The sequence below is a fragment of the Betta splendens genome, chromosome 10 (genome assembly GCF_900634795.4).
Source record: "Betta splendens chromosome 10, fBetSpl5.4, whole genome shotgun sequence".
Lineage (NCBI taxonomy): Eukaryota > Metazoa > Chordata > Actinopteri > Anabantiformes > Osphronemidae > Betta > Betta splendens.
In genome coordinates, this window is record NC_040890.2 from 9,729,205 (window position 1) to 9,756,459 (window position 27,255).

The window sequence follows — 27,255 nt, forward strand, 5'->3', positions numbered from 1 at the left end:
GTTTATTTTAATATACAGTATAAATCCATTTCTTTGGAAACTTTTCGCTGTAAGGAAACATGCCTATTGTAAATACAAGAATGAAGCCAAAAGACCATAGGCGAGTAAACATAGCAGCTTCTAACCGAACGTTATCACGCCATTCAATGATCATTATCAGTGGTTATCAGCCCATACGTATGAGCCGGTAGGTGCCCATCTACCTGCTGGCAGCGGTGAATAGGTGCAGTAGATCACTGTCAATGATCCGTAAGGTTGATCACGGCGTTGACAACGTTGATTTTGATTTATTAGCGAGCATAACTTAGCAAATAGCTAGCGGTATTGTGTTAGCTAACTGTAACCTGAACCCCCCACCCGTTATCCAGCCCTAACCCTAACCACAAACAATGTTAGCTGTTCTCTGCGAGTAGGCAGAGCAGGCACCTATCGGCCCTTACGAATGCGCTGATAAGTTCTGATCAGCCCATTCGTTATGGCTGATAACATCCGAAGTGGGTGCCATAAAATGCATGCATTACAGGTATGTTGTTTCTCTTTCCACTCACAGCAAGAGCAACAAAACTAGTTTAACCTTGGATGCCTATAGACAATGAGCCTTTCATTGTCTATAGCGGAACAATTCTGTGGCGCTAGGTGGGTTGAGTTACGGTTGAAAGTCCTTCGTCTTCCACTGACCTGACAGGTGACAAACAAAGCATGAATGGGTGGGAGCTTATTCAGAAACAAAGCCTTCTGGGCGTTTCATTGCAACACCTAGAGAATTGCTCTTTATAGGCAACTGTGCAGTATGGGCAGAAAAACATAAGAAACATCCTGGTTTGGGCTCAAATGGCTTTTCTTGGTGCTTTGGTGGCTCAGTCGCACAGTGATGGTTTGGAAAGTGGAACGTCCCAGGTTCAAACCCAGTAAATGCAGAAGAAAACAGAGATAAAAAAAGAAACAACAACAACAACAGAACTTTAGCTACAATTCTACCTGACTATTCACTGGAAACATAATGTCAATGCGTTTAAACACTGAAATTAGAGGACAACTTTTCTGACATACTGTACCGGAGCACAGAACATTCAATAGAGCTCTTGTTACATCTTAAGTCCTGTGTGATGTAACAGGTTTGTTTCAACGTAGTCAAGATGTAAAAATGATTGCTTTGTCTTTGTATTTCTTACATAAGAGGAAGAAGAGAAATATATATATATATATATATATATATATATATATATATATATATATATATATATATATATATATATATATATATATATATATATATATATATATATATATATATATATATATATGTATATATATGCTTATATTATATTATATTATATTATATTATATTATATTATATTATATTATATTATATTATATTATATTATATTAAAAAGACATTACATAAAAATAATTATGTGTGACATAATCTTTGCTTTTTGACAAATCGTTTGTTTTTGTATTTTGTTTATTCAGTGCTAAATATTTTCTGTTTATTTCGGGTTTTATTCGGGTAGATATATATATATATATGTATATATATATTAGACCAGTCGTAACATTAAGTCATAACATTACACAACAATAATTATGTGTGACATAATCTTAGCTTTTTGCAAATCTTTTCCGCTTGCATTCTTCTGTACATACAAGGATAGACGGAAAAGACGAGCGCCTGTTCCGTCACACCTCTGAGAAAACACATGGATCTATTGCTTCACTTTAACATCATCATCACCACTGGTCGGAATGAGGAAAACAGGTCAGTTCTCTGATTGTTTCTGCTCGAAAACAAAGCACCTTTTATGTCAATAGAACAATTGAGTTTGATGACTCAAATGGTAAGCTTGTTTGGTTGATTACAAAGGTGTAGACTGGAATTTGTGTGGTCTTAATAAAACAAATGGTTCCTCGCATCCACTGGTTTGCTGTAAGTTATTAACACAATGACATATTCATGCCGTGAGTGTCTGTGTGTGTCATGATGCTTAAAAATACAAGATGATAACATTTTGCTTGTCCGTTCAAGTACATTTTGTTAAATAAAAACATTATTACAGTTTTTCTTGATTGCTTTTAGCTGGTTAAAGCTAAACTCTCACTCTTTGAGCAGAGAAGAAGACACGTCTTGTTGTTCATTGCCAGCATTGATGGAAGAGGACTAATGCAGAGACTGAGCATCAATAGGGGCTGTGCCTTATACTCTGCTTTACATGTATTTTCTATAATATTTTAGTTTTCAGCATCATGTCATGGATTCAATAAAAACAAAATATCAAAGCATTAATTCATCCGGATCCAATTCTTACATTCAATGAACTGATTCACACTGAGTTTGGTGTTTTGTGTTCTGGTTTCCATCTGATTGTATGAGCTCATATACTTGTTTGTGAGTTGTGCTGTTTTAAGGCAAAATTTGCTTTTGCTGCATATTTCCAATGTCTTAACACAGTTAGGGCCAAAACAGTACTCCAGTAACTTACCTTAATCTTTCTCAAAAATAATCGAAACAGTGTCATCACAATAGCTTTGAAGAACTTTATTACAAGCATCAAATATTTACATAATTATTTTTTAATAAATAATAGTATTTGTTATCACACAGCACAGAAAAAAACAGCAAAGGAAACATCTAACTTCTACTACAGTTCAAACACACTACAAGATGTAGTAAACTTCTCCTTCATATCCTCAGTTTATTTTATTTCATTTTTATTAAAGTTCAGCAATTTAGGAGAGTGAGATATTGTGTCATCAACATTTTTAGCAACCTATCATTATACACCCCATTTCTTTCTCATTGAATCTGGGAGAGAAGCGCTGTGCAGTCTCCCAGTGTCTCCAGCTCCTCCACCACGCCGATCAGCCTCTCCACCTTCTCCGGGGGCAGCACGGCGCCGGCGTTGCTCCTGAACTTCTTCCTCAGGCTCTCGTCGGTCAGCGGGTTGCGCCAGTGACCGTAGAAGGTGTCGCAGCGTCCCGTCAGGACGTCGCCTGCGGCCGTCGTCACCCGGACCTCCGCGTACATGCGGTCGAAGTTAGCCGGGTTGTCGCCGGGATGCTCCACGCGCACGCGGCTGAGCAGCGCGTGCAGCTCGGGCCGGCTCATGGCGCCGGGGCTGAAGGAGCGCACCGTCACCTCGCCGTCCAGCAGCGCGCTGCAGGCGCTGAACTGGAAGGAGTGTCGCGCCTCGTGCTCAGACTCCGGCAGCGGCCTGTTGATGTATTTGGACCCGGGGACCCGGAGCAGGATGTCCCGGACCCGAGCAGGGGCGACAGAGCCGGGGTCGGCCCCCACGAGCATCTTATGGACAGAGGCTGCGGCGTCCGCCACCCAGTGCATGCCGAGGTGGGCGGGGAAGCGCTTGAAGCCCATGTCCTGCTCCTCGAGCAGGAACACGTGACCTCCATCCTTGGGCGACTCTAAAGACTGTGGGACATAGTCTTCATAAAAAGCACTGAACCCCGCCACGCCGGCAACGTCATCCAGGACCAGGGGACTCGCTTGGAGACCCCGGTAGGCCAGCAGAGCCGCCTCCAGCCCCAAACGGGCCGCATTGCCAATGTGGAGGGGTTTGGACTGGGTGGCTGCGTTCGCCATCGGGGCTCCAGACAGAGACGCGGCTATGGCCAAAGCGTGGCTGCACTGGGACGCATCCAAAGCCAGGAGGCGAGCACAGGCGGCAGCGCTGCCCATGGGCCCAACCACGCTGGGAGGGTGAAACCTGTGGACAAGGAAGGAGGGAGGCACGGGTAGACGTGGATCAGAGTCCCGGATGTGGTGGATCATCTGATGGATGGATGAGGAACCTGGACCACACCCTGAGACACTCACCTCTTAGGGATGTTACGAGCCTCATTAGAGAATCTCATGAGTCGACCCTGGATCTCGACGCCCACGTTAAAAGCCAGCAGGAGGTCCAGGCCGGTTGGTTTGCCGTTGGCGGGCATGGCGTCGCCCAGCGCTAACACGGCAGGAAGCACGGCTCCGGAGGGATGAGTGGCAGGGTGCCAGGTGTCATCAAAGTCCATGGAGTGGGTCTGCGGCAGAAGCACTGTAGCTGTAAGCACCGAGTTAATGCTTGACCCTGCTGGTCACTGTGTGACTGTGACTCACGGCCACTCCGTTGACAAAAGCTGCCAGTGTGGGTGAGAGCTTGGCGTCCGCGCGTCCGTACACAGAGCTGATGTCATCAGGAGCGTACATGTGCTGAGGGGACGGAGATGAGGGGAATATTTAAACAGCATTTACTGTAAGTAGTTCTGGTTTGTCTCACTTGACTGGAATAAAATTAACTTTATATAAATAATTTTTAACTCATAATGGCCGTGTTACTCACCCGGCAGTGCTGCAGGGCTAATTCAAACACCTCCGTCGTGCTGCCGATCAGTCCGACCCCAAGGCTGTCCAGCACCATCCGCTTGCTGCGGCGGAGCACGGTGGGCGACAGGTGCCGGGGCTGCACGTCGCCGACGAACCGACCGAAGCTGGCGGTGACCGTGTCCTCGGTGACCGGCTGCCTCGCGGCTGCGCAGATGGAGGCGCGAGGTGAGCGACGGGGCAGCGTTCACAGACAGCGAGGAGCTAAAGCGAGCGCACTGGACCGTACCTTCCACCGCGTGCTTGTGAAGTCCTCTCGCCGCCCTCGCGGGTCCGAGGATTTTCTGCAAGACACGCAGTAGATCGGTGTAAAGCGCGAAGCAGAACACGTGTTCGCGTGTGTTTTCTGCTCCTCTCTATAAATACACATACATAGAACACGCTTCACTACAGTATGGCCATTACAGTATGAAGTATCGATCCGATACCAAGTAAATACTGGACCGTTATCGCCGATATCGATACTTTTTGACAATTAATGCATTATCAAATATAATTACATTTTCACGACTTTTACGTGTTTTGTTTGAAATTATATTCATTGAACAAAGCCCGGACAAAGTTCAACAGTAAATATAAATATATAATATAAACAGGCGGTGTTGCCACTGTATTTGAAAGCCCTTATACAGATTGTACAGGTTGCCATTGTTTTATTTTTGGCTTGAAAATATAATCACACGCTGCAACACGCACGCTGTTTCCTCCGCCTGCTTTTTATTTTTTGCTGGCCCGAGTCGCTGAGTCACGTGAGAGGGGTTGGCGCGTGTTTCTGGCGTACGGCGCACATCACTTAGAGATGCAGACAGACAATGTAGTTAGGTCGCGTCTTTGAAAAAAAAATGGTAGCAGTGCGGAGGAGTAAAAATTAAACCAAGTATCGAATATTTTTGTTCACGGTATCGTTTTATCGTTCGATATCAATACTAGCGTGGGTATCGATATTATCAATATAAGGATCGATCCGCCCACCCCTAACAAGGATTTATTTTGGGTTTAGCTTGTAATTAGATTATATTAATATATTTAATTCAATAATCCATAATTAATTTATATAAATAACTATAAAAAAGTTTGAAGTTATATATTGTGAATCAACCAAAGCCCTACCTGAACGGCGACGATCATGGCTTCAGTTTGCTGTTCTTTTCACAGAGCTTCTCTCTCTTCTGGTCGTGGCTTTGCAGTCAACAGGTGCTTGTGGCTTGTTAACATTCAGATCGAGAGGACATCTCTCTTATATAGCGCGGGTCGGGTCTAATCCCTGCCCCCGAGGAACAGGAAAGTTTCTTCATCGAAAGGATGTCGTGGAAGGAATTTCCTCTGTAGATGTCATCGTGATGTTTAACTTCATCCTCGGAGGAAAAGGGACAAAGGAGTGGTGCATTATTACATAAAGTGGGTGACTTCACCTCTCAGGTAGGTTTCAGTCCAACGTGGGGCAACTTTTTCTAACTCCTCCTACACAAATACCTTATTTATACAAACTTTCATTGCGGCTTCAGTGCATCTCACTCCTTCATCTGTTCGTCGCTTCATCTGCAGCTTGACCAGGTAAGACTTTGTAATATATGTCTGTCTTTATATTTAATCACAAAATAAAGGAATGGCAACAACCTGCTTTTAATATTGCTGTAATTAAATGTCCACCGACCTGAAAGATATGTTATATACAGTAGGAACACAATATTAATTGTAGTACAGTATATGATTTTAATTTGTACTAGTAAATGTGAGTAGTGCTGCTTCTGTGTGTAACATTTTATTTGGGCAGAACCGCACTAGTTATTGAGTGTTTGATTAAAATCAACAATAATCAGAGAGAAGAACATATTCTTTTTAATAATTTTAAATTAAAAAAAATAAATAATTTTTAAAATACCATATAATCTGTATGCCATGGATGTTATATAATTATAGTTGTGTGTAGGTGTTTTTATTTGCATATCAGCTTGCTACAGAGCATTTTTGCTGTTTGGAGGCTACAACATTTCCTTACTTCTGTGTAATTTACAAATTTTATCACAGTATTAACATTCTGTAGAGTCACTGACACCTTAAGCTTTTTCATCTTTTGGCAGCTCTCCTGCTTGTCATCAAAGGTACGACAGCATGGCGACGTCCGACGGCTTTCCAGCCAGTTTCTACGGGGAACCGGGAGTCCTGGGCATGCTGTCCAATGGGATCAGCGCATTCCTCGTGCTGCTGCAGAATTTTAACTCCGCTCGTACCGGCGTGGCTCCAGCAGGGGTAGAGAACATCCTTGCAGGTAAACGCTTTAGTAAATATACTACATCTACTACATTCTGACAATGAGCTGACGGCTTATAAGACTTTCCCAAACCTCTGCAGGTGTTCATCTCATCCTGATCGGTGGTCTATGCCAACTGGTGGCTGGGCTGCTTTCCTTCAGGAAATACGATCATCTAAGCGGCACTGCCTTCATTGGCTATGCCGCTCTTTGGGCCAGTTATGGTGCAACCAGAATCTATTTTGGTTCTTTAGCTGATAATCAAACCACCACATTTACGCACCTAACAATGAACAACACATCCCTGACTACTAATGTGACAGGCAACATGTCACTGTTCCTGTCTCTAGAAGAGTCGGCCATTGCTGGTCTGGTCCCCTACATTCTCCTGTCCTTCCTCCTAGCCTTCTGCTCTGCCACACTCAACTACATCATGCCATTTGTGTTCGGCGCCATCACAGCCACCTTAGTCTTTGAAGCCGTCGGTGTGCTTGGGGCTTCCTGGGCCCTTGTGGTCTCCGGCGTTCTGGAGCTCCTCATCCTGATCTTCGCCATCTACGGTTCCGCCGCGCTGCTCCTCAAAGGCCTGAGTCAGCGTCTAGTGCTGAGGGGCTTCGGCACCCCCCTCTTTAACGTTCTGCTGTTGGGAACTGCCCACTCAGCAAGAGCTCAGAGCATCGGACAGGAGAAGAAGAAGAACACCAAATATGCAGAGCCGATGGCCTTGGGTTTCTTCTGCGACACCGTGTCCTCCTTCATCTTCGCTTTCTACAGCTTTGGGTACATGAAGTCGTTTGGTTTGGGAAGCGCCTGGGTCTCCATCATTGCAGTGGCTCAGCTGTTTTCCAGCTACTACGCCCACTTGCGCCACGATTGCTACCACACCACAAAGTTTGGTCTTCACGCAACCTATTGGCTGATCAAAGCCTGGGATGAGTTTGTGGTGTCTGCAGTGGTTGTGGGAGACAGTAGAGTGGTCTCAGCAAGAGAAGCCATGGTGGGAAACTGGTTCTTCGTGCTGGCCAGCTTAGTGCTCTGCGTGGGCAGCCTGAACATGGACGCCCTAGAACTGATCCATAACATGCTTTACGTCCTGCTCACTGTCTCCACAATCCCCCAGATCCCTCAACTGGCTTACTACACCTTCTTTGGTGTAGCGTGCTCCCTGGTCACTGCAGCCTCCCTCTATGGCACCTTCTCACGTCTCATTAACACCATAGCAGAGAAGTCTCTCATCCCCGTGGGCCCACAGCCCGTGTCCACTGATCGGATGAAGACAGTTCTGAAGGGCTGCTGGTGTAAACAGGGGGAAATGGAGGCCCCGCCTCAAACTGACCAGGATTCAGACGCTTTGTTCTACCTTTTGAATGGAGTTGCCGCCCTCTCAGCCCTCCATGCAAGTGATTCTAGCACTAATCCTGCTTTCCTACAACTGACTGTCCCTTGGGTTGTCATCTCTGGAGCTATTGTTCAGATTTACGTCAGCCGGCTACAGGTCACAGGAGGTGGCCGGTTCGGATCCGTCATCTCCTCCATCTATGTAGCAGTATGGGCGACCTGGACATGGTTTAGATTTGCAGGTCTGTTGGAAAAAAAGTGCAATAAGACTAGTTTAGAACTAACTACCCAAAAATCTAACTCGTTTTGTTTTATAGGTTATTCCCTCCAGCTTCCTGCAGAGGCATCGTACGGGTTCACAGCAGGAGTCACTGCTCTTCTGGTTATTAATGCTTTCCTCATGCTAATTGGTACGTTTAACAATGTTTTATCATATCATAACTATCTATGTTACTCTTTTTGTGTAAGGTATAATTATTTCAACTGCTTTTCTCAGCTGCCTACAGAAACTTAGTTTTGCTGTTTCTAACAACAATCATGGAGGTAGTTCTGGTCTGTCTCCTGCTCTCCACACTGGGTCGACTACCATATCAGCTAGAGAGTGAGTCATTTGCAGTCATTTGTTTTCTATTTAAAGAAGTAATTCTTCAATTTCCATGACATATGTTGACATTTTGCTCCTAGTGGCCATGCTCGCCCTCCTTTCCATAATTTCTGCATATGGAGCTCTGGGATCACTTCTCAACTGCAACTTCTCACAGCGGCTGCTGCCTATGGGCCCTGCTCTCCTGAAGGTAACAGGACAGTGGGCTCCTATTAACCCTCTCCTCTCATCTATTGTATAATGGTTTGTTGGTTTCTTTATATGGACGTGTCTCGCTTTGGCCCATTGTAGGAGAAATTTAAGCAGGAGTCTGCGGCAGAGTCTCCATGTACAGTGGCAAACTCGCGACACACCAGTGGCCTTTTGAAGATCGCCGGCCTTCTGGAAGAAGGAGGAGTGTGTGGTATTCCCACAGACACAGTGTACGCCCTGGCTGCCTCATGCAAGAATCCTCAGGCTATAGAGAGAATCTACAACATTAAAGTAAGAAAGGCAACAAGCTGTTGTTGATCTTGACCTTCAAAGTGTAGGACACAAAAATGACTGGATTAAAATTCTAAATTTTGCTTTCTAAAACACAAACTCTCCCACTTTAGGACAGACCAGCAGAGAAACCCATCTGTATCTGCATCTCCAGTCTCGAGCAGCTGGTACTGACCAAGCCTCCCTTCAGTCCTCTGCTCTGGGAGTTTATGAGGAATGTGTATCCTGGAGGCATCAGCTGCATTGTCAGCAAAGGAGACTGGTTGACCAGACTAGGTAAACAGGACATGACTGACGCTGCGACTGAGCTTTGCTTGGTTTAAATAAACAAGAGTTAACTTTTAATCGGGATCCTGTAGGTGTGGGGCCAGCTTATGATCGGGTTGGAACCAAGGACACCATCATGATCCGGGTCCCTGACCACACAGTGACTGCTCACCTATGTAACATCACTGGACCCCTGGCCATAACCTCAGCCAATCCCAGTGGAGAAGCAGACAGCACCCACCACAGCATGGTCATCAAGTCAGTGTCTCCATAAAGAACAGAGAACTGTCATTTGCTTTCCCACTAGAGACTGTGTCTCATAGAATATTTAGATCTTTTAAAATGTTCCATGTTCTTTTAGACTGGATTGATAGGAAGTATTTGCACATTCTTTTACTCTTATCTACTGTTTACCTTCCCACAGCCGACTTGGACACAAGATTCAAGGGGTTCTGTGCGATGGAGACTCAAATGAACTTTGTGCTTCTACTGTTATCAATTGCCTGAAAATTGATGAAGGTACCGTCCACACACAAACAAAAATGACCTTATGCTTTATGTGTTGTAACCATGAAGTCATACTATTCATTCTTCCATTCTAGGGACCATCACCATTGTGCGTGAAGGCTGTGTTCCCTCACTAAAAATCCACCAGATCTTTGACAGAGTAAAAAGCTCCATGGTGTGATTGTTGGGTTCTTTCTTCTCAGGCTGTAGCATTTTCAATGAAAAAAAATCCTCATAAACACTAAATAAAAACAGTGTGACCCTAAGACGTAGTGTTGCTAACACATTCATAAAAGTTGAGGTCAACGTCAAACTGGAATCACTATTAGTGGCTTCAAATGCTTTTAAGGAGCAGAAAATATGTTATTTTACATGAAGGATGACCTAATGAAGGAAAACATGTGGAGAACTTTAGTTTTATATTAATAAAATGTGAAAGTTTAAAACCTTGTATAAATGTATTTAAAGATTTAAGGTTTAAGGAATTTTAACATTAGTCTTTGTTTTTGTGGAGTTGAAACAGAAATTATATGCGGCATAAAATCACTGTACATTATTAAACTGAAATAAACGTGAAATAAATAGAAAAATATTGTGTATTCAATAACTTTAAATTAGCCATATCTGCCTGCAAATTTGCGTTTTTCAATTTGTACATTTTAAATAAGTTATGAATTAACAAAAGATGGTGTAAAATGTATTCATACACACAGTTACTTTCAACTATGAACTAATAAAGCCTGAAGCTTCAGCAATATGTTTCCTTTCACTTTCTACTTATTTGTGATCTTTGTGTCTGTGTCTCGTGTCACATCTCTGATTCATGTTTCAGTTAGTCATCAGGTGACAGCTGACAAAGTGAATTAAGTTCCACTGAAGCAGAAGTACAAACCTTCAGTCAGTAAATACAAAAAAAACAATCAATTAGTATAGGTCTGATTAATGTAAGTTGCACTTCTGACTTATCTCAGGGCCTCGTACACCTCCTTGAGATGTTGTTTAGTTCATGTTACTCTTATTTAATTATTGTTCTGTCTAGGTACTTCCTTATTATTTTATAATTTTATCATGTATTTCAATTACTTTAGGGGCCTTATTTATGAATACAGGAGTGGAAAGTTGTTTTATATTAGTATACATGTCATTAATATCAAGTCCTCAGATTTGCTGTGGCCTCTTATTGTTCTGTTCTCTCTCCCCTCCAACCAGTCGAGGCAGCTGGTTCAGCCCTGAGCCTGGTTGGGGTGCAGGTTTTCTTCCAGTAAATAATTTCTTCCTCTTTACTGTTGCCTGCTGTTGCACAAGGTTTTTTTTTTCATATACAGTAACACTGTAGAGCTTCCTTTGTTAAGTGAATTACTGATAAATAATAATACTGCCTTATATATATTTATATATATATATATATATATATATTTGCTGGTTTAAACAATATAAATAGATAATGGACAACATCATTAGTGATAGTAGTACATACAGTATATATATATATATATATATATATATATATATATATATATATATATATATATATATATATATATATATATATATATATATATGTTGTACTGCAACAAGAGTCAACAATAAACCTAACAAACTCGTAACAAAGAAATGTATTCAGCTGCCAAGTCTTATCTTTAACATAACATCACCAGGATGAATGAGAATCTTCACTGACTTGTTAGTTACGCGAGTGCCTTTTCTTATCTCTGCCTTTCTCATAGTTATATAAATATCAACATACAGCACTGCACATTATGTAACAACCAAAAGCCAGTAACTGCTGCAAATCTGTCAGTCGAGTTTACACAGTGACAACATGACACCAAACAGACAATGACGCACTTCTTTACACAATATACAAAAAGTGAAACCAAGTAATCTAAAACACAGGCATACTGTGGTGTCTGTAAATTTGTAATCCTGTGTTTCTGTCACCTCACATTTCTCCTCCTGCCAAAGTAAAAACCTCATCATGTTCTTTCTCAGCATCATTCTTTAAGTACATTTGACAGGACTCAACTTTCAGACAACCTCACCTGGATAACCAAGAATCTTTAACGACTCATTGTGATGTAAAGTATATAAAACAGTCTGTCGGACCTTTATATACAGTTCATTTCTGTTGCTGTGAACCAGAACCTACCTGCTGTGCAATAGTCCCATCATTGTGTCTTTGACTCTGAGTCTGTGCTGCAGGGACACAGCCCTTCACTCTGATTCAAGCCTGTGAGTCTGTAACAAAAAGGGCATCATTCAAACCCAGAGACAATCCTAATCCTAATAAAGTCCCACTTACAGCAAATGAGCTCACTGTTTTCAGTGTTATGATTTCATGCAATGATTTACAGTTTATAGAAAGTTAAAGATGCTTTATTCTCTGCTTCAGGCAGCTCAAGAAAGCCCTCAAATTGTAAATTTAAATCTTCTACATAATTTCATCACATAACTACGAGGTAAGAAAACGTGTATGTAAAGGCTTTCAGTTAGGTTAGGGTTTACCATTAAATTACATACCTTAGGAATAAAATATTACATGAAGTTAATGCAATTTTACACAAATGAGGAACTTCATATCAACTTTAACTATTTCAGTTTATGGTTATGTGAAATAATGACACAAAATAACTCAAGACATAGTTGATTTATTCCCGCGTGGAAATTGTATTTTTCTGCATTTGACCTGTTCCTTCACTGGATAGCAAGTAGTAAGCAGCAACCTCCTGCTTCCCAGACTTACGCTATACCCACTGAGTATACCCTATACCCATTTTTATAAGGGGCAAGAATCCGAGTGTGGACTTAGGGCATATGGCACCCTGTCAATTCTGCTGTGTTAGCACTTATTGACATCATGCTCACTAACTGTCAACCTACAGTACTGGTCTGGGCTTCCTGCTGGCCAGTCAGCATTCTCTAATTAGGCCTGCAACATTCTTAAGCAACATCATATATTCCATGATCTGGATGATTCTTGGATGTGGTGTGCTCTTTGCTACTGCAGTTGGCCAATTACTTGTTGAAATAGTTTTAAACGCTTAACAACCTTATGGCTGCAATTTAAAAAATTTACAGTGCAAATACTTCTACAAGTCTGATTAATGTGAATTCTGACTACTTCTTTAGGTTCTGTATTATTTTTCATCTTGGCCTTGTAAGAATATACATTTCAATTTAATTCTCATTACTGACTAATTATCTACCTTGTTGTATTTGGATACGATTGGGTTTGCTGTACTGATCATGATCACTGGATGCTAGATAGACATCAATTATAAAATAAAAGACTTCATTTCTCATACACCATCTTGAGGTGCTGTTTTGTAATGTCATAGCCTTTAATTGTTGTTCTCCTCAACCATCTACTGTAGGTACGTCCTTCTTATTTTAGAATTCTGTCATTTATTTCATTTACTTTAGGGGCCTTAATTATGACTACATGAAGATCTCCTCCTTGAATCCCAACCTTGTCGGGGTGGAGGAGTTTGTGTGCCTGAATAACCCCAGGAACTATGTTGTCGGGGCCTAAATTTTCCTGGTAGACTCTCCCATAGCAAACAGGCTCTGGCCAACGTGCCAGAGCAGTTCACAAACCCCCCTATGATGAATGAACTATTAAGGACCGAAACATCGCCAGGTATGGCACAGCCGGGACCCCACCCTGGAGCCAGGCCCGGGGTTGGGGCTCCCATGAGTGGCCTGGCCTATTCCCAGGGGACCTGAGCTGTGTGGAAGGTTGAGCAGCAGCGGCCTTGAAATAGTCATGGCTGTGGAACCCAACTTCTTGAGAGGGGCTGAATTCTCTTCCAGTCTGGTGTTGCCCGCTGTGAGAGGCGACGTGCTGGTGTGGGCCTGCTCAAAGCTTGCTCACATCAAGTTTTGGAGTTTTCCTCGGTACACGAGATGGTTGTTTCCCAGCGCCTTCAGCTCGAGGATATGTCACCAACTGTTGTTTGTGCCTAAGGGCCGAACGGCAGTGTGGAGTACCCAGCCATCTTGGGGTCTCTGGAGGGAGTGTTGGAAAGCGCTCCAACTGAGGACGCCATCGTTCTGATGGTGGATTTCAATGCCCACATGGGCAATGTAAGTGAGACCTGGACTGGCCCTGATCTGAACCCAAGTGGTGTTACGTTATTGGACTTCTGTGCCAGGCAGAGTTTGGCCATAACAAACTTTGTTTTGGAACATAACATCAATGCATCAGTGCATGTACCACCAGGACACCCTACGCAGGAGGTCCATGATAAACTTTGTAGTCATGTCATCTGACCTTCAGCTATATGTTTTGCACCTTCGGGTGAAGAGAGGCTAAGCTGTCAACTGATCACCACGTGGTGGTGAGAAGAATCTGCTGGCCGAGAAGGAGGCTGGAAAGACTTGGACCATGTTGTCCATCTCTATTGTCACCACGGCCAGTCGGAGCTGTGGACGCAAGGTCTCCAGTGCCTGTCGTGGTGGTAATGCCAAACCTTACCTTTGGTGGACGCCAGAGGCAATTTCCTCAATGGCAGGGCATCAAGAGTGGATGAGATCCGTCCCGAGTACCTCAAGCCTCTGGATGTTGTGGGTCTGTCTTGGGTGATACACCTCTGCAACGTTGCATTAAAGCTGGGAGACCACGTCCACGAGACCACGTCCCCTGTAGCATTCTGTGGGGGGGCTCATAAAGTATGAAGTATTAGGCTGTCTAGTCTCTGTACAACCGGAGCAGGAGCTTGGTTTGCATTGCCAGCTGTAAGTCAGACTTGTTCCCAGTGCATGTTGGACTTCGGCAGGGCTGCCCTTGGTCACTGGTTCCATTTTTTCTATTTTATGGACAGAATTTCTATTCGCAGCCAGGGGTCGAAGGGTTTGGAGACTACAGGATTGTTTTTTCCTACAGGATCTGATTTTTGCAGATGACAGTGGCTTCATCGGACCAGAACCTCCAGCGTATGCTGGGGCAGTTTGAGGCTGAGTGTGAAGCAGCTGGGATGAGAATCCGTTCCTCCAAGTCTGAGGCCATAGTTCTCGACCAGAAAAAGATTTCTCAAGCTTGGAGGAAAGTTTTTGCCCTAAGTGGAGGAGTTCAAGCATCTTGAGGTCTTGTTCACAAGTAAAGGAAGGAGCATGAGATTGACAGACGGATCAGTGCAGCGGCTACAGTAATGCCATCAGTGTCTCGGTCCAGTGAGGTGAAGAGGGAGCTGAGCCGAAAGACTCAACTTACTGGTCAATCTACATTCCTATCGTCACCTATGGCCATGAGCTTTGGATCATGACCAAAAAGACAAGATGGTGAGGTGGCTCGGGCCTCTGTTGTGGATGCCTCCTGCATGCCTCTCTGGAGAGGTGTTCCGAGCATGGTAGGAGACCCACCGGTAGGACACCCCAGGGAAAACCCAAGTTCTCTCTCCCCTCCAACCAGTCGAGGCAGCTGGTTCAACCCTGAGCCTGGTTATGATGCAGGTTTATTCTGTTAAATTAATTCTTCCTCTTTACTGTTGCCTGGTGATGCACAAGTTTTTTTCGTGTTTTTTTATATAACACTATAGAGTTTGAAGAATAAAGTGAATAACTAATAAATAATAATACTGAACTATGTCCCATTTGAAATCTAATTGGCAACTGCATATCCTGGGCTGCTGAGTTTTAGCATGGTCATTATACAATATATTTATATACAATAAAGAACTGAAATCACTGAAATCAGTCTTGTCCTAATAACGCTACTTCCTTAATTAAAGTATTGTGAACTGAAATCACTAATAATGTTGTCCATTATTTATTTATATTGTTTAAACAAGAAAATGCCCAACACTTCTTTCAGCATGACTACTTCATTTTATATAGTATAAAATGTACTGCACTGAACAAGAGTCAACAATAAACCTATTTTAACATATGTAATATGTTAAAAATATATGTTAATATATATTAACAAATGTAACAAATTGTAAAATGTATTCAGCTGCCAAGCCTCATCTTTAGCATAACATCACTCGGATGAATGAGAATCTTCACTGACTTACCAGTTATGTGGGTACCTTTCCTTATCTCTGCCTTTCTTGTAGTTATATAAATATTATCATACAGCACTGCACATTATGTAACGACCAAAACCCAGTTACTGTAAGTCACCTGAGGTTCATGGTGAAATCTGTCAAGTTTACGGTTTCCACAGTGACACAAACTAAACAGACAATGACGCATTTCTTTGCACAATATACAGCTCCTTCATCTATAAAAAGCAGAGAGTAATAAGGATACAGAAAGTGAAACCATAGAAGCTAAAAAAACAACTTTTCTGGACTTTCTGCTGGCTGAGTCACCATGGTGAGATCCAGGATCATTCTTAGATGTGGTTTACTCTAACTGCTGCAGCTGGCCAATTACCGGTACTTGTTGCAGTAGATACATACTTAATAACTTAAAAGCGGACATTTAAATTTACAAAAAAAAAAGTGTTAAATTGCTTCAATCGGGTGAAAATATTAAAAAAAGTGATATTCAAAAATGCTGGTTTCTCTATACACATAAATACAACTCACATGTTTTTTGTTTTATTTCCTTTAATTAATTTATTTATACAGTGCGTTAGATGTATGTAAAGTAAATAACCCAGTGAAAGATTATAGCGGGCTCTAATTGTGTTGCCTCAGTTCGGCAACAACATAAAGACGATGACAACACAGTCTAAACAACTTGGATGGACAGAGAGAGGTGTTTATAGTAAAGGCCAAAAGAGACCCCTCAACCAGATTCAGAGGATGAAGCCTCTGAATCTGGTTGATTGTAGTTTGACACTTCGATCAGATTGTGGTCTGGATCTCTAAAATACAAAGACGTGATAGTCCCCACAGCCCCGGTGCGCTCCACCGGACCCTCCTCTACCTCGACTCCACAAACCTGCAGAGGAGACGAGAGAGGCCACTGAGCGTTGTCAAAGCCAAAGACATGCAAATGCGTCATACATGTGAGCTACCTTCAGATGTGCAGCCACTGTGGCCAGAGGAGTTGTGGTTATGAGGCACAAGTCTGCAGAGCCTGAGGTTGGACGCTTGGCTTTGGGCTCGAACTCCTGTCCGAGCTGGTGGAGGTTAAACTTCTGCTGGCCGAAGCTCAGAGCCTTACGGTTGCCCTTGAAATGGCATGAGTTGGCATGAGTTAGTGTTTGGACCTCTTTGAAGAAAGCGTTCAAATGACTGGATGCCTCATCAGCTGTCACTTAAGCAAATCGTGCCATCTAGTGGATTTTCTCTCACAGGGCACGATAATCTTACAACTGTACCACAAATGAATGTATCACTATGATATTATAATAAGGCCTCCTACTAAAGTCTAAGTTTAAAGTAATAGTGTGTTTAATCATCATCATCTTACCTTGAAGGTAGTGACCTCCATACCAAGCACTGTGGTGTAAAACGTGACCGTGTCTGGTACATTTTTAACGGTCAGAACCAAATGGTCCAGATGACTCACTTCAACGGGACATGTCCTCTTAAAGCGGACGACGGCCACCGTTTGGATCGGAACCGTCTGCACAAGGACAGAACAGGGGATTTAAGGAAACCCTACGTGGACCAAATCGAGAAACTCACGTGTCCACAGCGCCGCCGTGTGGTGAGTGTTCGCTACAGCGAGCGCCTGAACCACCTGGTCCAGCGGTCACGCATCAGCACGGCGTTTGCGGGCTTTTGTTGGGTTGCGTGCGTAACGTTAACATTATATTAAAACCTTAGATTTACGAATGTATTTTCAGTAACTAAATATCACATGGCGCCTCAGACGCTGCCATTTTAGCCAGTTTCGAAATGATAGAAAAGTCTGAAGAGTCGCAACGAGTTGTTTCCGTCACAATGACGAACGCCAAAATAAAAGACTTAATGTTAATTGAAGGTTCGCCAAACGAGTTGAAAGAAACGCACGAACGTACCTTCAAACAGTTCCTATGGAAATGCGACAGACTGCTTCCAAGCATCCGCAGCGCCATTGGACTTGGTCTGACACCGACACTTCCGTGTTTTCCCACGGACGGTGAAGCGGCCGCAGATCCGCAGAGCAACTAATACCGGGTTATTCCTGCCATTAGTCAAGCGTTTAAAACGTTTGATGGTTGTTATTTCAGAGCATGTGACGTATTAACGTCACACACACGGAGGCCTTTATTTAGAACGTGCACGTTAGAAATGAAGTCTTGTCCTAATAACGCTACTTCCTCAATTAAAGTATTGTACTTTAATTGAGGAAGTAGCGAAAACGGCTAAATAATATTCTGCTATGAGACCTGGCAGTTATTCTTGTATTTGTATTTTATCACACTCCATCACTAGTGAGAAGGAAACAACCCTTGTTTCAGCAACTCAATTGTGCACAAATCAGCTTGAGGTTTTCTTTAAATCCATTATTTGCGCTACAAAACATCAATGAACCAAAGAGCAATGGCGGTGGTGAGTATATTTACAAGGTTTAATATGCAAGTTTTTATGTCCTTGGAGTGCAACGTAAAATAAGCCAATAGCATAGTGAGCGTACAGACTGCAGTGCATCTTGTAGCATAACAACTTGTTTAATTCAGGGCTTGCTTTCATTGAACACCCAGTTAACATACTGCACTGGGTGCGTCACAGAACAAGGCCAAACGTGAAAACATGGCCCGAGAGGGAACATACATTTCATTTACATTTGTAGGTTATTCCACAACGACAACGTCTTCCGTTCGAACCCCATCCCACGGAGGGAAGTTATAATTGTGGCAGAGACATTAAACAGTGAAACAAGAAACATGACAGGAGGGGCACTGATAGTGATGCCGTTCCATCCTTCAGCCAATGATCCTGTTCGTCCACAGTGCTATAAAAACCCTACAGAACCTCTAAATAAAATTAGCTTTTATTTAAACATTTTAAAATGCAGTAAGTCTTCATTTAAGATTTATGCAATAACAAGACTTTTTAACAATAACATACATTAATACCATGGTTTGCATTTCCCTAGCTTCACATATTGTACACTGATATAAAGCAGGTTCTTGAGACAGCAGGGCAGATTGACTGAGCATCTGGATCCTCCACTGGAGTGTCCCTAAGACAGAGCGTCCATTTGCTTCCAGAACTAATGGCTTGGTAAATGTCTGACATTTGGACCGTCGGGTTAATGAAACAAGTTGTTAACGCAAAGAGTGCATTCAAGTTAACTGTAAAGAGTAAGTAGTAAAGAGACCTTTTCTGGCATGAGTGGAGAACACCTGGTTTACGTTTCATTCCAGGTCAAGCTCTGGTCATTTCTATCCATGTATAAAGACTTTCTCCTGTCAAAACAGATGATCCATTATACGTTGAGGAAAAAAAACAGAACGAGTTCAGCAGTTTATCTATTGCATTACAAAACTATTGTACTTAAGAAAACAATTAGTCCTTTAACGTGGGGGAAACAGCCAAAGCAACTATGTGAACTGTATTGCCTGCTAATATAATGTTCTTCAAGTAGAAATCACATCAACTCAAAAACCACTATCAATATTGAGACATTCCAAATTTCTGATAATTTATTAATGATTAACATGAGGCTGTATCATTTCAAAATAACCTTGCACTTGTCAAAAGTAACTTCATTGAGTTCTTCTTATCCTTAAGTCTGTACAAAATTCACTGTTTTAAATAATTCAGCACACTAAGAATCCGTGTGTATGCCAGTCCAGCAGAGCAGTTCCTTCCTTTCAGGTGAACACAATAGGTAGAGCCACAGTAAATGACAAACCAATTCATGTCCCACGTCCTTCGGACATCACCGTCTCTCGTTACTTCTGCTGTGTACACTATGTGAGTAACACCAACTTTAGGGAGACTAAGAGTAACTGCAGCCAGCAAACGCCAAACTTTCATGTACACTCCAAAACAAATCCCATGATACAAAGTATGATTCAAAATTTTTACAAGCTTATTTACAGCAATTACTTTCATGAGGGGTAACTGGTATACAAGGCGCCATTTTAGGGACTAATACAAAATGGCACATTTGCCTGAACTACCTGCAAGCTGCAGCCTTAAGAACCAGGGGTTTCTCTATGAGACATTTCAGGTTTGTTTGTGCCTGTGGATTTCTACATTTAAAAAAAAACTCCTTTGTCTTTGCCCGTCAGTTCAATCTGCATGCATTGCTGAGTGTCTAACTTTGGACTGTGTTAGCAAAAGTCTTCCTAGAGGCTGAATGTGTCCCAGTGTTACTGTATGGAGCATCCCAAATCAAACCTGTGACTGCATTATGACCAAACTCACAAATGGTACAAAAGAAGTACATTTCAACAGTGAGACACCTCAAAGTCTTTCATGGACTTGGGATATTAGATTACTTCGGTTGAGACAAAAGGCCTGCAGTCTGTTTTGAGCTACACCACACTCTCTCGGTTAGCCGATACCAAGACAGCCCTGCGGCAGATGGGGCAGGTGGAGTTCTCGGACAGCCAGCGATCAATGCAGTGCACGTGGTACTCATGTGAGCAGGGCAGCTTCCGTAGTTTGTTACCTTCTGCATACTCCGTTATGCAGACACTGCAAGTCTTCAGTGCATCACTCTCACCAAAGTTGCGCATGGAAAGGTTGTCAATCTGCTCTTTAGTCAGTCCCTGGGGCTGGTCGTCATCTTCGTCATTTAGGAGGAAGAAGTGGGCAAGCCGCAGTAAAGGCAGTGAGCTGGTATCATCTAAACTGATAGGCGGTCTAGGTCTAGACCTGCCACCAGAGCCAGGTGGACCAATGGGAATGGTCTCATCCACATCAGGCTCAGCTGTCCTTGCTCTAACTCCAGCAGCCACAGGCGGTTCATCAACATCTGCAGCAGCAGCAGCAGGAGCAGCAGCAGCCTGGCTGTTAAGAGCTTCAGCCAGATCCACAGGCGTGCTGGCGCCACGATTTGAATCTGAAGAATCTGAGTCTGAGTCCATGAAGTCACCAAAACCAGTCATTATCTGCCTAATCATAGACTGAACAGCCATTGAGGTCACCTCTCCTAAACCTGGATCAGAGATTCTTCGGATAGGAATTCGAATAGTACTGACGTACGTCCTCACGCCAGCTCGCTCAGATCGTGAGAAAGTCCTATGAAACCCACCGCGCTCACTCTCATAAAGAAATGTGTTGTTTGAGTTCTGGGACCGTGAGCGCGTACGATTGGCAATGCTATCCCTCTGCCGGTATTCACCTGGACGAACACGCCGCACCTGTAGATCTAGCATGATAGTTGGGGGGCGCCGCCCCGCCGCGCCTCCTTCGCCTCCTGTAGCTTCTGCTTCCTGAGATGTGATGTTTTGCGGCTCTGGGACTGGCTCTGCACCAGCTCTAGACGGCTGAGCATCACTTTCAGCAGTGCTCTGCCTGGACAAAATGTGTTGTCGAGTCCGAGAACTGCCCTCCACCTGAGGCACAGGGGTATTCGTGGCGGGGCTGGGACCTTGAGAGCTATGAGCTTGACGTGGATTGAAGCCATCGTCCAGCTGATCCATGTTGAGAGGCGAACGGCTCCTGGCTGTACGAGCCCTGGTTCTTCGTGGTTCTGGACTGCGGCTGCAGGGTCTCCGCTGTCCTCTGCGTGCAGATGAAGGGAGTGGAGGTTGTACTGGCATGGCAGGAGGGGAGCTGGGAGGTTCTTCAAAAATCTCTTGTGAAACAACCTCTTCAAGTTCAGCCTCTGGTTCCACTATGACAGCCAACTCTTCTACAACTGGTTCCTCCACCACTTCTGTCTCCATGGGGACCTGGGGTTCAGCATTTGGCTCCACAACTTGAGCCTCTGAAGTCTGCTCTTGAGACTCTGGCTCTCCTTCAGCAGCTGCCTGCTGTTCAGCCAGGTTCCGGTTCATACTTATTTCCAGGCTGAAGCGAAAGTCACCACTGTTTGGGTTGGTCTGGCTTACTGCACGCCACGATTGGTTTCCACGATGGCCAGTTCTGGTTGTGTTGCCGGTGCGCCTCACTGTGTGCAGCCAGTCTAGCAAACTATCCCCGCTGGCAGGATCCTGAGAGCTTTGTGGTTGTTCTAAAAAAATAAGCAGAGTTAACAAGTGACAAACTATCTCTTCACTTTACAGTTAACCACATTGACAAAGAAGGTCAAACCCACCGACAGGCTCTTCTCGACTTTCAACATTAGGAGTGTTATTCTGCTGTTCTGGACCATCTTTGATTTGCTGAAGTCTGTTGAACAGCTCATCCTCTGTTACCTCTCCTGAGCAAAAAACATTACAAAAGAAAAACAAGTGAAACTCATGTCTAACAATCCGCGCAGTCCTTTTAGGAACATTTTATTCATATCCACTTCTCTAGTCTCAGCACCAACATATGCCGAGATAGAAACATTGCAGCAATATTTCTTGCAGGTAGCTAAGAAACTTGAAAATGTAACTGCCCATGCCTAGAAACCAAAGGGGAGAGTTTTTTTTCCAGCAAAACATCTGACTGATAAAAACAAATAAAAAAACATCTTGTGCTATAGTGTAGAAAACTGGTGTTTAATTTTCGAACTGGCCCTCACGTTTCTTTGGTTTGGCGACAGGACAAAACTACAGACTTACCACAGCATGCCATTCACCATTCTGTGCCTCTGCTTGCAAACTTACATATCCCCTCCCACTGTAATGGGACAGAAGAGAACCAAGAGTCTATGGTAGTTTGTAAGCTGTTGCCTTTCAAGCACTGACAAATCCAAATTTATATATCACCCTCCCACTGTCCTGCCACAGAAACGGATTGGGTGCCTTCAGTCTTACTTACGAAGTACACAAACCCCTACAAACTGGAGGAAGCCTAAGCTCAACTGTTACCACAATTTCTTGCTTGCACGACAACATGAATAAGACATAACTACTTTTATCAATAGCTTGTAAAAGGAACAATAAAATTATATTTAAGAATTGTAATGGAAACCTATGCTATGGAAACACTCCTTTGCTGTACTCGCGCCGGTAAAAGTTTAGTTTATTGTGGCGTGATAACACACCGATGTAACAAAAGATGTTTATTTTTACTGACTTAAAGTGCCCATTCGGAATGTCTGCTTCTTTTGATGAAGCACTTTAACATACTTATTGGCTCAGATAATGACTTGAGCAGAAGGTACTCCATGTTACTTACTGACACACTCCTCACAAACGTTCTGAGTAAGCCACTCATTAATCCAAGAATAATATAGTGGCTTATTCATGTTTATGTAAACATATATATAGGCAATGTTTACCAGAGATACTGAAGTTTTATTATTATTATATTATTGAGATAAGCATACAAAAAAAGACAGCAATTAAAATGAAAACTCAGATTTATTCCTTATACCCTGTCCACAGCAGACCTAAAGAACCTGGAGGTGAAACCAACCATCAAACAGGCAGGTTTGGGAATATACGCTGCTGGAGCTCCTTATGACACATCCGCGTAATGTTATACAACTTCAATACTACTCAGCCCTGCTCATCTTATAAGAAAAACTGTGAATATGTAAAATAATAGAAATAATTGACATTTCCACAGGCAAGTGTAATTAATTGATTATTACCTGGGGTGCCCAGAAGATTGTTGTCTCTCATGAGGCGATAGTCCTCATCACTGAGATTGTTGACAAACTGGTAGAAGGCCTCCTCCCTGTCCAAGCGGTCCAGCTGTCTCCTGCGCTGTGACTCCGGCTGGTCATTACCACCCTGCTCCGAGCTGTCAGACCCTTCCATTGAATCAAGAGGAAGGGACGTCGAGGAATGTTGTCCAATGTTCAGCAAGAACCAGGAGCTGCGTTAAAAACACACAGTGATGAGGATCCGCACGCAGAGGTCATAAAATGGATTCATCATCAAACGGCACGCGGAGGAGTCGTGTCGTCTTTGGTGATTCCCGTAATGTGATCAAATAACCAAGTGAACACAGCTGCCATCGTTTGAAAATGTCACAGCATCACAACGCGACGCGACATACCATTAACGTTAGCTACCGGTAGCTAATGTTAGCATGGTTCAAGTTCAGTGGTTACAAAGCAAACTGGAATAATTGAAGTACAACGCTGGAAGGGGCACTTGGTTCAGCTCAAACCACAACGTATTTACGTGGACACCTTCGAAAACGACGAATAACTACCTTCTATGTGAATAACTTCATGCCTTGTGTATTTCGAAGATGTAAGGCTGGGATGGTCAAAGTTGACATAAAAACAAAATGGCATCATCTAGCTTGCCGTGTTTTAGCCAGCTAGCAGTGAATACGATGGCTAGCATGTCAACTTTAACTAATGTCTTTAAATTAGTACCAACTATATTTTAAATAAGAAGAGTGGCACACGCTGAGCATTGTTATACGACGAGCGTGACACCCTTTGTATTGTCTGCTCACAACGAGCTTCTCACATGACCAAACAAGCCTGGTTTTGAGTTTGCCGAACGCTAATGGTAGTTAACGTGGAAGCTAACTAACAGGCAGGCTAACTACGTTCACAAACAACGGCATACATAGCCTTGGCTAACGCTAACTTAGCCAGCAACTTGGTCGTTACTGTGCCCTGTTAAACGCTACAATAACTTGACGTAGCGTTAAACGTTTCTTTGGGATACGGGCACTCACGTTCCAAATTGTATATATATCCTTAATATTTAAAAAAAAACTGTTTTATTAGCATACAATGACACTACAGTTAGCATTGCCGCAAGCTAACCATGCAAACGACGTCAACCAATGACGTTCATCAAGCTAACCAAAGGAAACGAGCCACAATTTCATAGCTCCTTCAAATATATGTGATCAAAACACATCGAGTTACACGGCATCAGCTCACGGATACAGTACCTCGTCGGTGTTGTTAGCAGCACTATAATCTTACTACCCAGTTACGGCGCAGCCTCAACCTGGCTTCTTATTGAGATTTTCCGGTTCACCTTAAAAGTAGCATAATGCCTGTAGATGGCGTTGTTCAGTTATTTATTTTTTTAAGTTAGAAAGGGAAAAACAAACAAGCGAGTGAATTCATCTAAACCTCTTTCTTACTTGATACGTAAATAATTTACAATCAGGAATTGTAATAACTGTCTATTAAAATTATTATAATTATAGCGTTTGTTCCTATTTATTTCTAAACTAAGCCTCTGATATTACGAGAAAGTGTGTTGTCACATTCTTGTGTCTATTGAGACCTGAGCACAGCAACAAAGCATAATCAGTCATAAATCAGAATTTATGACTGTGCTATAGCTTGAATCAACCCAGCATTTATTTAAATGCCTTTACTGTTTTGTTTGTGTTTTTGCAAGTTTATCTTGGGAAGAAATGACTGAACAACGGCCTCTAAAGGCGTCACGCCACTTTTAAGGTGGAATGGAGAAGAAACTGCGAATGTGCTGGCAGCTCGTCGTCATTAACAGCCTTCAATAGTCTCGGTTAGGCGAAGTGTAGCGTCGGGAATCCATTTTCTTTATTTAAGGACAATCCGATTTTTCTCCCCGAGCTCGCGTCCACATATAAGGTCGGCACCAACATTTGCTATAAACGGTGTTCGTCGGCCAATCGCAGTGAAGGAGGCGCATTCATGACGACGCAGGGTACATTTCACGCAGCTATCGGTGCCGTGTGGGAGACTTAACCCAGGGCCGCAGGACAGCGCTACTGCAAAAGGCACGTTCGCTCCGGACGGTGCGCCCCTTTTCAGCTGCCGCGTCACGATGCGGCTGTACATTTAAATGCCGTTCTGTATAAGTCGCGTCTGAGGACCAACAGAGGATTTGTTTAGAATAACCCCCTGTAGCGTCACGATGCGGGTGGAAACGCTCCTGCAGAATGCAGCCTGGAGCAGTGAGATATGTAAAGTGTGCTTCAACTGCCAACACGATTAGGCCATTTGGAGAATTTTGACATAATTCCAAATTTTAAGAAAACGATTCATAGTGTTCGATTTGAATATCAAATACAAATACATAGAATGCCTTTATCCTCAAGAATCACTTGTACAGTTACAGTATCAGTCAGTGTCATCATAAATATATTTTAATTTTGAACCCTCGATGTCCACCCTTGATGCTCATCACTTATTAAAGACAATAAATCACAAGTGATCAGTGTTGAAGTCAAAATTAGAATCAGAATCAGCTTTAATGGCTAGGTTTGCATAGCACAATCAAGAAATTATATGTGGCCTGACTCCATCTTTGTTCCCTCTTGTGACAACAAAAAATGAAGGAAATGTTGTCAAATGGTAATGAAAAAAGCACATTAACTCCCATATTTGATTATTTTTAGCATTATTTAAGGAAGCTATTCTTTTGTAGTCAGAAGAGGTGCAGCTATACACAGTATTCATACTTATGCTTTATATCCTAGTAGCCTTGCACATCTACAGTTACACTACCACTGCTAGTGCAGTAATTGGCATTTTTGTGGTTGTGGTACAATAACCCTTAATCATAACCTACAATTGTGTCCATTTTTTTCCTTTTTAATTATTCTTTCATGACTACATACAGAACTGTACTGTAACTGCAACACTGACCCATCATGTTCTGTGTCTTTAGGTATTCATAAAATTGACAGCAGTATATGCTGCAACAGTGCAACAGAAATAGGATGTGCATCAAGCCATGCAACATGTCAGGTGATACCGTGCCCGCACTATTACCCTTAGTAATAGAAACTGACAGAGAAAAATATATTTATTTAGAGAAGGAAACACCACAGGCTTAAAGCAGGCCCTGGTGGGGAGTGGGACAGTGTTGATACATTAGCATGCCCATAACAGGATGTGATCCTTCAGCAGTAGCTACGCATTAGTTCAGGAAAATTGCATTAATAGAATTTATGGGTAAAATATGCATCTTCTAGCAGCCTAGCTTAACACATAACCATGTACTACACACGTGTATGTGTATTTTAGGGACATGCCATCTAGCAAAACTGTGTGAAATGCATGGTACATTGCAAAATATAGTGGATAAAGCCATAGTCCTCCTGTTAAAATGCTATGCTAGTTGTCCTGATAATTATAGAAACACAAATTCACATACACATCCTAATAAGAGCGACACGCATGGTTGTCTATTCAGCTAAACTAAACAACTAGCATCTCATTTAATAACCACAGGTGTACCTGGTGCATTGCAGTAGACCATGCAGCTTGTAATTTGACGGCCCCCTTTTCGGCTATGGGTGACTAAAGAACAAAAACAATGCTAATACCACCTGACAATTTTAGAGGCATACATCACAGGATCTGTTTATGGTCTGAGACAGTATCTCCAGCTCCAATTAAGCATGCCAGAATGAGTTGCAGTGTGGACCACAGCAGCCCAGCTCAGAGTTATGGATGAGCAGTCACTCTAGCAATGCCTGACCCTGAGTGCTAATTAGATATGACATTAAAATAACATGAGCCAAGCCAGACTTGTGCAGAAATTAAAATGCCTTTCATCTAAGGATCTTCCAATATAAC

The 27,255-nt window shown here is 42.9% G+C and overlaps 4 protein-coding genes across 6 annotated transcripts; 1 reads left to right on the forward strand and 3 right to left on the reverse strand.

The window, feature by feature from the left end:
• Positions 1 to 2,530: 2,530 nt before the first annotated feature.
• On the reverse strand, positions 2,531 to 5,629 carry irg1l (immunoresponsive gene 1, like). The gene is made up of 6 exons (XM_029166111.3): positions 5,489 to 5,629; positions 4,608 to 4,662; positions 4,338 to 4,525; positions 4,115 to 4,207; positions 3,833 to 4,038; positions 2,531 to 3,722 (listed from the first exon to the last, which is right to left on the reverse strand). Exons 1-6 carry the CDS (start codon positions 5,504 to 5,506, stop codon positions 2,795 to 2,797), a joined length of 1,488 nt encoding a protein of 495 aa, XP_029021944.2. The 5' UTR covers positions 5,507 to 5,629; the 3' UTR covers positions 2,531 to 2,794.
• Positions 5,630 to 5,659: 30 nt separating this feature from the next.
• Positions 5,660 to 10,565, forward strand: si:ch211-153b23.3 (uncharacterized). The gene is made up of 12 exons (XM_029166105.3): positions 5,660 to 5,797; positions 5,884 to 5,932; positions 6,460 to 6,647; positions 6,731 to 8,209; positions 8,285 to 8,377; positions 8,464 to 8,568; positions 8,652 to 8,761; positions 8,863 to 9,054; positions 9,168 to 9,330; positions 9,414 to 9,579; positions 9,746 to 9,840; positions 9,924 to 10,565. Exons 3-12 carry the CDS (start codon positions 6,491 to 6,493, stop codon positions 10,007 to 10,009), a joined length of 2,646 nt encoding a protein of 881 aa, XP_029021938.1. The 5' UTR covers positions 5,660 to 5,797; positions 5,884 to 5,932; positions 6,460 to 6,490; the 3' UTR covers positions 10,010 to 10,565.
• Positions 10,566 to 16,364: 5,799 nt separating this feature from the next.
• On the reverse strand, positions 16,365 to 17,975 carry glod5 (glyoxalase domain containing 5). The gene is made up of 4 exons (XM_029166122.3): positions 17,747 to 17,975; positions 17,194 to 17,349; positions 16,796 to 16,951; positions 16,365 to 16,719 (listed from the first exon to the last, which is right to left on the reverse strand). The coding sequence occupies exons 1-4, from the start codon at positions 17,801 to 17,803 to the stop codon at positions 16,564 to 16,566; spliced, it is 525 nt and encodes a 174-aa protein (XP_029021955.1). The 5' UTR covers positions 17,804 to 17,975; the 3' UTR covers positions 16,365 to 16,563.
• A 285-nt stretch (positions 17,976 to 18,260) lies between these two features.
• Positions 18,261 to 24,755, reverse strand: rlim (ring finger protein, LIM domain interacting). 3 transcript variants are annotated; one of them, XM_029166108.3, is made up of 4 exons: positions 24,627 to 24,755; positions 23,356 to 23,582; positions 21,928 to 22,032; positions 18,261 to 21,843 (listed from the first exon to the last, which is right to left on the reverse strand). In XM_029166108.3, the coding sequence occupies exons 2-4, from the start codon at positions 23,522 to 23,524 to the stop codon at positions 20,198 to 20,200; spliced, it is 1,920 nt and encodes a 639-aa protein (XP_029021941.1). In that variant the 5' UTR covers positions 23,525 to 23,582; positions 24,627 to 24,755; the 3' UTR covers positions 18,261 to 20,197. The 3 variants fall into 3 exon arrangements, with proteins under 3 accessions (XP_029021941.1, XP_029021942.1, XP_029021943.1); XM_029166109.3 differs by lacking the exon at positions 24,627 to 24,755 and adding an exon at positions 23,925 to 24,567; XM_029166110.3 differs by lacking the exon at positions 24,627 to 24,755 and adding an exon at positions 22,379 to 22,436 and having other exon boundaries at positions 23,356 to 23,496.
• Positions 24,756 to 27,255: the final 2,500 nt, after the last annotated feature.

Excerpts from the sequence above, each read along its gene's own strand:
- irg1l (XM_029166111.3), bottom strand. Across the intron at positions 4,526-4,607 it reads TCACAAGCACGCGGTGGAAG|CCGCGAGGCAGCCGGTCACC; the intron begins GTACGGTCCAGT and ends CCATCTGCGCAG. Across the intron at positions 4,039-4,114 it reads CTTTTGTCAACGGAGTGGCC|ACCCACTCCATGGACTTTGA; the intron begins GTGAGTCACAGT and ends CTTCTGCCGCAG.
- si:ch211-153b23.3 (XM_029166105.3), top strand. The coding sequence starts at position 6,491 with ATGGCGACGTCCGACGGCTTTCCAGCCAGTTTCTACGGGGAACCGGGA. Across the intron at positions 8,210-8,284 it reads GACATGGTTTAGATTTGCAG|GTTATTCCCTCCAGCTTCCT; the intron begins GTCTGTTGGAAA and ends TTTGTTTTATAG. Across the intron at positions 8,762-8,862 it reads TGGGCCCTGCTCTCCTGAAG|GAGAAATTTAAGCAGGAGTC; the intron begins GTAACAGGACAG and ends GGCCCATTGTAG.
- glod5 (XM_029166122.3), bottom strand. The coding sequence starts at position 17,803 with ATGGCGCTGCGGATGCTTGGAAGCAGTCTGTCGCATTTCCATAGGAAC. Across the intron at positions 17,350-17,746 it reads TCCATAGGAACTGTTTGAAG|ACGGTTCCGATCCAAACGGT; the intron begins GTACGTTCGTGC and ends GTCCTTGTGCAG. Across the intron at positions 16,720-16,795 it reads CAGTGGCTGCACATCTGAAG|GTTTGTGGAGTCGAGGTAGA; the intron begins GTAGCTCACATG and ends TCTCCTCTGCAG.
- rlim (XM_029166108.3), bottom strand. The coding sequence starts at position 23,524 with ATGGAAGGGTCTGACAGCTCGGAGCAGGGTGGTAATGACCAGCCGGAG. Across the intron at positions 22,033-23,355 it reads CAATCTTCTGGGCACCCCAG|GAGAGGTAACAGAGGATGAG; the intron begins GTAATAATCAAT and ends TTTTTTGCTCAG. Across the intron at positions 21,844-21,927 it reads AAGTCGAGAAGAGCCTGTCG|AACAACCACAAAGCTCTCAG; the intron begins GTGGGTTTGACC and ends TTATTTTTTTAG.